The sequence below is a fragment of the Nicotiana tabacum genome, chromosome 15, assembly GCF_000715075.1.
Source record: "Nicotiana tabacum cultivar K326 chromosome 15, ASM71507v2, whole genome shotgun sequence".
In the NCBI taxonomy this organism is placed as follows: Eukaryota; Viridiplantae; Streptophyta; class Magnoliopsida; order Solanales; family Solanaceae; genus Nicotiana; species Nicotiana tabacum.
In genome coordinates, this window is record NC_134094.1 from 60,276,024 (window position 1) to 60,286,733 (window position 10,710).

At 36.5% G+C, this 10,710-nt stretch overlaps 1 protein-coding gene across 1 annotated transcript in view; it reads right to left on the reverse strand.

Moving 5' to 3' along the window:
* LOC107781744 (ferredoxin-dependent glutamate synthase, chloroplastic) overlaps window positions 1-8,747 on the reverse strand; it is a 44,831-nt gene extending 36,084 nt beyond the window's left edge. Inside the window, exons 1-2 of the mRNA XM_075230850.1 lie at window positions 8,229-8,747; window positions 5,897-6,209 (exon numbers count right to left, since the gene is read on the reverse strand). Of these exons, the coding sequence (XP_075086951.1) occupies window positions 5,897-6,209; window positions 8,229-8,498 (583 nt within the window). The 5' untranslated portion in view covers window positions 8,499-8,747. The remainder of the gene's footprint in view (window positions 1-5,896; window positions 6,210-8,228) is intronic.
* Window positions 8,748-10,710: the final 1,963 nt, after the last annotated feature.

Genomic DNA, 10,710 nt, shown 5'->3' on the forward strand with positions numbered 1-10,710 from the left:
ACATTAGCGCACAAAATGGGGTTGTTGAGGGTCTCTTTTATTTATTATGAATCTACCAAAATTTTACTGGAGATGTCATTCTAGTAGCTGTCTATCTCATCAATCGAATGTCACTTAAAACTCTCAATTTTCAGAGTCCTCTGTAACCTTTAAAGGGTAAAAATAACCATACTGTTCATCCAAAGGTTTGGGTGTGTCTGCTTGATTCACACTAGGAATTTTGTAAAGCTTGATTTTAGAGCTCTTAAATGTGTCTTTATCGGGTATTCTCCAACACATAAAGGGTATAAATGTTATCATCCTCCCTCTAAGAGATCTTTTGCTAGCATAAATGTTACCTTTCGAAAATTTGAGCCATATTTCAGTATCACACCATCACCCCTTCAAAGGGAGAGCAATAAGGAGGAAGAGACGATTCTCCCAAGTTCCATTGTTGAAACTGTGGAAACCACAACCACTACCGCTAGGGAAAGTGAAATGGAGAAAGAATTAAGGAGGAGACTACTAGGCTGTTGGATAGACCTAATCTGGAAACTTACTCAAGGAGAAAAGAGCAGAAGAAGTCATCATGCAATCTGCTGATACTCAATCCTCTTCTACTGGTGAGTTATCTGCATTTCATAATGAGTTATATTCACCTATTGAACACTATTAAACGGAGTCAGATCTTGGCATCCTGCACCAAACACCTTTATCTAATTTTATCCCCTATAATTCTTTGTTTCTCTCCTATAGAGCCTTTGCCTTGTCTATTTCTTTTGTGTCAATTGAAGAAAAGTTTTTGCAGATCCTAAACAAAAACAAGCTATAACTAAAGAAATGAAGCCCTTGTCAAGGAATGAGACTTGGGAACTTGCAATTTCACTACTAGACAAGAAGTTGGTTGGTTGCAAATGAGTTCACTATGAAACACAAAGCTGATGGTTCGATTGAAAGACACAAAGCAAGATTTGTGACAAAGGGATTCACTCAGACTTATGGAATGGATTATCAAGAGACATTTGCCTCTATTGCTAAAACAAATACTATTAGAATTCTTTTGTCTTATGCAGCTAATCTTGATTGGGACTTACAACAGTTTGATGTGAAGAATGTATTTCTTCATGGAGACCTAGAAAAAGAGGTGTACATGGAGATTCCACCTGGATTTGACACTGAACAAAGTCAAGAAAGAGTGTGTAGATTGAAGAAAGCCTTGTACGGATTAAAGCAATCCCCTAGAGCATGGTTAGGTAGATTCAGCAAAGCGATGATCTCCTTCGCTTACCAACAAAGCAATGTTGATCACACCTTCTTCATTTTTTTGATAAGGTAAATTGTATTAATCAAAAGGGAGAGAACTCCCGTGTACACGAAGTATACCAAAGACGTAGAGAATTTACATCAGAACATGATTCTCTACAAAAGACACCCAATCTTCTATCCCTTCTTCATAAGACATCAAAAGGGTAAACTCACTCTTCTCCTAGTTTATATTGATGACATAGTAATTGCAAGAGATGACAAAGAGAAGATGACCTTATTGAAGAAGTTGTTGGCATATGAATTAAAAATCAAGGACCTAGGAAAATTGCAGTACTTCTTGGGAATTGAGGTTGCTAGATCAAAAAGAGGAATCTTTATTTCTCAAATGAAGTATACTCCGGATCTCTTGAAAGAGACTGGTATGAAAGGTTGCAAACCAGCAGACTCGCCCATTAGAAGTAATCACAAGTTACAAACACGAGTTGGAGAGTCGATTGAAAAGGAGAGATATCAGAAGTTGGTTGGAAAACTCATTATCGCTCTCACACTAGACCAGACATAGCCTATTCAATCAGCTTGATGAGTTAGTTCATGCATGATCCACGAGATCATCATATGCAAGTTGTCTTTCACATTTTGTGATATCTGAAGTCTGCCTGCTCTAGGGAAAGTTCTGCTTTTCTCCAAACATGGCTATCTCTAGACAGGAGTCTTTACTGATGCGGATTGGGATGGCTCTGTAAATGGCAGAAGATCTACATATGGTTATTGTACACTAGTCTTTGTATAGTAATCCTTTTCATAAAGCAAACCCAGCATATCAAAGATACAAACCACTGTATGGCAACGAATGCCACGTAGAGAATCAACAAATCATTGTTAGATAGTTCAACTTTAGTTCACTTCTCAGGTAACCTCTGATATCCTTCGAGACCACTTTTAGGGACACTAGGGCCCCATTTTTTTCCCACTCTATGAAGATCTGAATCTGAATCATTCAAATCTCACTCCATAAATGCATTTTTTTCACAAAATCGCTAAATAACTCTTAATAGGTCTGAATCATTCAAATCTTATACAGAGTCTTAAAATCATTAAGACGTTAACTTAAAGATTCTCGTGCATGTAATATTTATCACTATTTTATATATTACCACCGCAAACAACTACCTCCACAACCTGCCACCACTAGCAACCACCTCTACACTAGCCTTTACTGCTCAACCACCACCACTAACCACCATTCACCTCCACGATCAGCTACCTCCCCAAGCTCCTTGTTACAGCCATTGGAATGCGGTGATTTGCATTCTAAGGTATATTAAAGGTTCAACTGGACACGGTCTATTGTATTAGAACAAGGAACCTGCAAATAATATTTGATACCCTGGTACAGACTAAGTAGGATCAACTACAGATAGACAATCTGCTTCAGGGTACTATGTTCTAATTGGAGGAGATCTAATATCTTGGGGAAAAAAAAAAAGCAATATGCAGTAGCTAGATCAGGTGATGATGCAGAATATCAAGCACCGATTTTGGCTACATGTGAGCCTATATGGCTAAAGCAACTTCTTAAAGAGTTAAGGTGCGGAGGAGATGCACTAATGCGGTTGATTTATGATAATCAGGTCGTATATACTTTGCTCTGAATGAAGTATATATAGATAGATAGTCTTTCATTTGCTAAACATTACGCCAGGGTGCATTGCGACAAGATTTGTCAGTTTGAGCCATCAGTTAGTGGATATTCTTAACAATCACTCATGGATTCGTGGTAAGTTAAAAGCATACAATATGTATGCTCCAACTTGAGGAAGAGTGTTCAGAATTAGGAAATTGTTAATATGGCAAAAGCTCATTGCTTAAAAATATGGTAAAGGTTAGAATCCTTAGACTGTGTAATTAGAAATTGGAATTACTTCCTTTTCTTTTTAGGATTACATGTAAACACTTTTTAAACCCCAACATGCTTGAAGGAATAATCAAGCAATGCATTCCCAAGTCTCTTCTTTCTTTACCATTATACAATCATGCAACAAAAGCATTTGATTGCTTGAATTACCAGATCCCATTTTCTTGTAATCGAAATTCTCAAATATGTACAAGCAGATGTTGTATAGAATATCAAATCTAGATAAGAATTCTCAAATTCGGCGGTAATTAATATTTAAAAACCTACCTAATAATTGACAAAATGGCCACAAATTGAGAGAAAAGGTTTGAATTGACGAAGAACAAACCAGGAGACAGAATTAAGCTTGCTGGAGAATTACCTAAAACGATAGCTGGAAAAAGTAGATGGAATATTTTGTTTATTGCAAAGCTAAGCAAAAAAAATTACAAAAAAAACTAGATATTGATATAGTGAGTCACAAGTCCGTAACGAGGCTAAAGATGCTAGAAGGATGATTAGAAGTGGCCTCAAAAGTGAAATCCAAAACAGATAGAAAGTTGCATATTTAGGTTCTCGATCGCGAAAAATTATTAATCACATGCATCGATGAAGGTAGGGGTGTTCAAAACCGAACCGAAATCGAAAACCGAACCGCAAAAGTGGCTTAATTGCTTATTGGTATCGGGTTAACGGTTTAACGGATGGGGAACGGATTGAAATTTTTTTATTAACGGCTTATCGGTTTGGGGGCGGATTATTCAATTTTCTTAACGGATAATCCGTTAACCCGTTAACAATATATATATAAATATATATCTTGGGGTTCAGTCATATGTTACTCTCTAGTTTCATGCTAATTAACATTTTGTTGTATTCTCACTTAAAACACAAAACTAATATAATTTTATTGTAATTATCTTCTTAGAACATTCACAAGGTTCTACACCCTTCGTTAACAGTTATATCATTTAGATTGCAATTGATTAGTCTGCTTGTTCATTCGATTTGTCTGTGTAACATTATACTTCGTTAACTAGAACATTCACAAGGTTCTACACAACTTTTATGAACTGTGATTCTGTCATTATGTGAACAAGACCAACAAACTAGCTAGCTGAACTGTAACATTATACTTGGTGTTTCCAGTAGCCCTTTTATTTAATTTTAGTTCGGTCCCATAATAAAAGTAGTCAGTCCAAACAGGTTTTTAATTATTGGGTGGCCCAATAACTGCCCGATAATAGCTAAACCGATACCAATCCGCCCGATATCTTATCGGGTGGCTAGCGGATTAATACATTTAAAAGCCGATAACCGATAAGCCGAACCGTTAAGAGTAAATAACCGCCCGATCCGTCCGATAAGCAGCCCTAGATGAAGGTGTTAAAAAGGGATGAGATAGACCTAAAATCCCATGTAGAAGTTGTCTCGAAAGACCTACAAATCCTTGGAGTCATTGCATAGTTAGCTAAAGATGGAGCGAATTGAAGAAAAAGATCCATATAGGTGATACTTGCTAGTTAGGAATAGGCTTTAAATTTGTTAGAGAGCTTTTAATGTTATTACTATTATTATTATTATTATTTAAATTATTTTCACTACTACACTTATTTTATTTTGGCATGATGATGATGATGATATGATTTGAGCTTAAAGAAAGACGTGAGGATTCATATCGCATATCCCAACTTTGTTTCAGACTAGGGAATAAATGTTGTTGTTGTATACATCGGTCGTCTACTCGATTGTTGGAGATTCAGCGAAAAATTAGTAGGAAAGCGAGGAACTCTGTTGGAGAGTTGTTACATTGTTGGAAACTGGGTTCGGTTAATCGAAATTCGAAGGTGGTCAAAACTTGGATGGGTAGGATTGGAGTAATCGACTCCCATGGAGGAAAGAAGCTTGGAAGAAAGTGACCAGAAACTTCATCACTTGTTAACGCACTAAACATTTTTGCTAAAAGTTTTGATCTCTGATCACCGTGGTGGCTCCGACCGGGACATGGCTTTTAATGTTTTGCTACACGAGTGTTCCGGTTCTTGTGATGGTGCTAGTCTATGCACGGCACTCACCAAAGACAACGACGTCCCCAACAAATTTGACAGTTGAAAAATCACAGTATGAAGATATCTCATTCTCCCAGATGTTGCTGTTAATGACGGGGAGCAATTTCTTCCTAAAATTTGATACCATGTGAAAGATAAGAGATTTGTGAGAAGAGATTGATATGTGTAGGACAAATGCCTTAAACTTGAATTCTTTTACAGGTATGCTTCACAGTATATATTCTTATCCAGTGTGGAACATATATACCTAAGTCTCTAACCATTTACGTTTAGATATCTAACATCTTACTTTGTGAATTTGTTATGATATTGAATATGATATTATTGACATTACCTAGAATAACTATTTTAGCTGCACTGGATTCTGCTACATAGGGAAGGAAGGCTCCTTAAAAATTATACATAATTTTTGGAGGGGGAAAAAAGAACAACTTAGTTTATCTAAAGCGAGGGAGTACAATGTGTGGTCTAAAATCACTTACAGAGATTTCAACTTTTTCCACACTACAGGGAGGCAAACACAAACTGAAAAAGTTAATCAAGGGTAAAAAAGAGGAGAGAGAGACTCTATTTTGATAACTGATATGGCAAGAACTTCCCTATAACCAAGTAATGAGTATAGGGGAACTATGTTGTAATGGAAAGTATCTGTTAGCAAATCCTCCAAAGTTATATATTAAAGACTGACCTTTCTTGGCTTCATTCATCTGATTACAATCCTTAGGAAGAAAAATCATTCCAACACCAGTATGAAGCTTGTCAAAGACTGCAATCCCTTCTTTCTCAGCCCAATCATTGACAAGATCCCAAGGAATTGAAGTCATCACTCCAGAACCATCACCAGAATCATTGTCAGCTCCACAACCTCCACGATGTTCCATGCAGCCAAGAGCTACAAGAGCATCCTTGACGATTCCATGTGATGCTTTATTGTCCAAATTTGCGATAAAACCAACCCCACATGCGCCTCTTTCAGATATTATATCATCCAAGTCGGCAACCTGAAAAAGTTAAACCATGAAATCTAAGCCTGCCACATGGAGTACTTTCATAGGGTTATGGAAAAAAGTTAAAAGATTACACCCAAAAAAAAGGCAATACTCCAAGAATCTACAATCTCCAAGCTCTAAAACCTTGAAAAGAGATGGTGCTCAAGAGCATTACTTTCTTTAAGTAAATAAGAAAATGCTATTCCTGGGAAGATAAGTCCGTGCAACATTCAGTTGTGATAAAGAAGGATAATTACTCAAAATATCCTTAAAGTAAAAGAGAAAAAAGTTCTTATAGCTGCGCAGTGGATGAGGGCAACAGTTCCATATCCGACATTTCAGATTTTTGAGCCCCAAAACCAAATATGGACGTTATAGAAGCTTTCATTATTTCCAGGTGGATAACCAACTATGTATAATTGAGCATAAAGCAAACCTCACAAATTTATTCATAGTAACTTTTACATTAAAAAATCAGAGTTATCACTTCACAACAAAATTGTGCACAATATGAACAGCTGCATCATAAGAAACAAGCAGTGTTATTACTTCGGCTTCTGTTGATTTGGCATTTAAAATTGTCAGTAATATGCCTCATAGCAACATAAGTGATGCCATACATCTTTATCAGGCAAGTAACTCCCTCCAATTTTAACAGCGACTTACCCCCTCTTACTATCTTTCCATCCAATTAACCATGAAATGACATGGAAATGCTACTCTATCCTCCATTAGAATTATTTACACAAAACCCAATAAACGCTTTGGAATTCTACAACAGGTACAAACTCCATTAGGCATCTTGTGTCACTCATTTCAATAGCAGTATTTCAAAGCAAACATATACGAGAAAAACCAAAAAAAAAAAAAGATATTGCAAGAGGACAGTAGTCTTTTGATGAGTTCTCAGAGTGAACTGGCTTGAATAAAAGGGGCACAGAAAGTAAGATGCCTAGTAAAACATGGGGGATCAGAGGGGAAGTTACCACAATGCAATACATCTCTGTGCTATATTGCCAGAGTAGAACAAGGACATAGAGAGAGAAGCTAAAGTAAAGCCCCAAGAGAAGAGCATTTCAGAAGATGTTATGGAAAAAGCTTGATCTACATATAACTTAAATATCACATAAAAGCATTTGTCCACTTTGATATTTTCTCTTTTATTATTTTTTAGGAATCAAACATGTGCCTCTGTCTTCAAGACTTTCTCCATTTCAACTTGAATGTCATAATTTAAGTTAGCAAAACAATTAGATTAAAAAGCGACATGAAAAGTATCACATTTGAGTACGCAGGTGTATGCGCCAATCCTACTTTCAAGAACAAATTCGACAGACAATAGTCAACTTGGGAAACAACACATGAAGAAAAGCCAATGAAGCTGATCAAGACCAACTACCTCTCAACCATTAGCAAAACTTCAAGCGCCTCAGATATCAACACACGCCTCAGATATCACATGGCATAAATCCGTATATCCAATATCTACAAAGTTAAGAGTTGCAATATACTTATGATAGGTAAGCAGCAGCCTCGGGGTCATGCAAAGCATGCAGTTGCTAATTAATTTTGTCAATTATATTTCACCTTTATATAATTCAACCAAATAACTCAATGGATTTTTGCTACCTACAAACCTGAAGCATTTTCGCACATGGAAAGCCAGCAGACCACATATTCCAAGGACTCCAACCAGTAACTTTCCAAAAAGATGCTCCATGTATGAAATCTCTTCCCACCTCATATGATAGCACTATGTCCATACTCAATTTAATGCATCGAGATTAACACTAGACCTACTTATGCTAGTCATAATACAAAAAAGGGACATGCCTAATGTTAAACAGACTTTTTTGTTAAAGCAAAAGTTTTCCAACCTATCACCGTCTTCCCAAGTTTTCAACAGCAAAGTAATCAAACATGCATGTTTCTTCACATAATATGCTAAGTACGAAATCCATTGAAGCTAATTATTGTACCTACTCTAATAAGAATTCAACATAGCTAAAGTATACAACAGCAAGCACACACCTTAGGCACAATATCAGAGGATTGGTGAGATGCATTAGTGGCAACACGTTCAAGGTCAAGAGCAGCGTTAATTGCATTCCACTTGTTGTTTATCAAGCTTCTCCTATTAGCTGCCGCATAACCAATCCTTCGACGAACCCGCTTGCTGGATTTACAGTACAATCCGAAGAAATCAACAAACACGCCGTCTTTACTCCCCGCAACAATCTTCGGTGACTGCCCGTTCGCGTAGAGTAACTGCGGGACGTTGGCCACGGAGTTCACCGCCATATAAACCGATCAGAACTCTCTCCCTACACACACAATCGCACAGTGAGTGTGTGAAATTAAGCAGTGTTTGTGTGAAGGGTTTAGAGAGAGAAAGAGAAAGTGTGGAAATGGGAGAGAATGTGTGGAGAGAGGGAAGGATTGGGAGATAAAAAGAAGAGAGTTTCGGAGCCACACTCTTCTTTTTTCTTTCTTACAGAGTCGATGGTGATGTTGATGTCAATGATAGTTTTGGAGTATATTTGCGTCATTGTGTGAAAGGTGACTGTAAGCTGAGACCAAAGGTCAGTGTATGCGACTGTGGTAATTTGAAAAGTGGTGTTTCATTTTTTCTTTTTTGGAAGATTGAGAAGACGTGGAAATTTTGAGCCACATGAAATGGAAGAGGTTCTACTGACCAGTGAATCAGTTACAACTAAGTCATCAGTACTAGCAATCTATAAACATTTTTTCCCTTTTCTCTTTTTCTACTTACTACTACTATGTTTTTCTCAATGGAGATAGACCTACGAATAAAATTAGAAAAGGACTGAATTGAGAGAAAGCTGTTGATAAGATTAGAATATTGCACTTTTGTGGTGTAAATACGCTCAACAAGGACTACTAGTGCTTCTTTTTTAAAATACTACTAATACTAAGAATAAGAATAAAAAATTATTTTGTATCAATTGTATATTAAATTAAATAATTTAATACTAGCGGTACAAATTAAAGTGAGAATACATCTCACTTAATCATAATATATGTATGAAAGACATATCTTACATTCATTGATTATTGTAAATATTGGGTCCGAGTAAATTTTAGATCTAGTCTTTCTCCCGACTCTTACAACTTTATCTGAAATAATAATTAGGTGTGAGAGTATTATTTTATTTTTTCCAAAAAAAAAATATAAAAGTTTCAGTCATTGTAAAGGCCGAGGATATTTGTAAGAGAATCCAATCAAACATTAGATAATAACTCTTGAAATAATAAATCGATAATCGAGTCCTGTTATCTAATAATGCAAGTCAAACGAGAAATTTGACAAGAACCAAGCTAATTTAGAATGGAAGGAAACAAATATAAAAAGTTAAAATTAAGGCGAACTAACATAATTCTTAGTTATTGTAGCAATTTTAAAAATTTTGTAAGCTTTTAAGTCCTTAAAGTACGTCTATATGTGCGGTTAAGTGATCCGCAGAAGCGAAAAGGCTGGGCAGTATATTAAAACGAGGGTTCCGAGATTTTCTTCATTTTTGAACATTTCAAGCTCGGGATTAGGCGATTTTGAGAGGAATTTCGAAGGGATTCTTGAGGTAAGTCACTTGTGGTTTAATTTGTTTAATAATTATGTTTCCCCATTGGTTTTCCCACCTAGATTGTGTGATTTTGAGGTGTAAATTGGGAATTTGAGACTAGAGATTTGGAGAGTTTAATTTGGAGATTTGAGTAACTATTTGGTTTCGGATTTTGGTAAATTTGGTATGGTTAGACTCGTGGTTGAATGGGCTTTCGGATTTTATGACTTTTATCGAATTTCGAGACGTGGACCCGGGGGCCGACTTTTAAGTTGACTTTTGACTTTTGATTAATAACTTAGTATTTTCTTGTGGAATTATTTCCTTTAGCTTGCGTTGATTGTATCGAACTGTTTGTGGCTAGATTCGGGACTATTTGTGGCTAGATTCGCAAGGCATGTTGGAGTAGGGATTTGCACAGATTGAGGTAAGTAACAGTTCTAAATTTGGTTCTGAGGGTATGAAATCCCGTATTATGTGTCATGTGATTGGTTTTGAGGTGACGCACATCCTAGGTGACGGGCGTGTGGTGCGTGCACCGTAGGGATTGTGACTTGATCAATTCTATGGAACTGTATAGTTGAATAATCTGTTGTTATACGTATATTCTCCATGTGTTATAAAAATTGGACTGCAAATCATGTTAGAAATCATGTTTAGGCTATGTGTTGGCACTGTAGGGACCCACAGAGGTCATGTTACATGTTGAATTATCTGCTAAACTATTGTTTTGTACTTAGTCACAGTTTTACTGCATATTATATCTCAATCTCTATTGATTTTTATTGATATTGTTCTTTATTGATACATTATATCATCGTTGTTTGGGTTGATTATCATAATTTTTGAGAGCCCGAGAGGTTGGAGAGATTGATGACTAGGTGAGGCCAAGGGCTTGATTGTAAGGATATTTATGGGAGTGGGCTGCATGC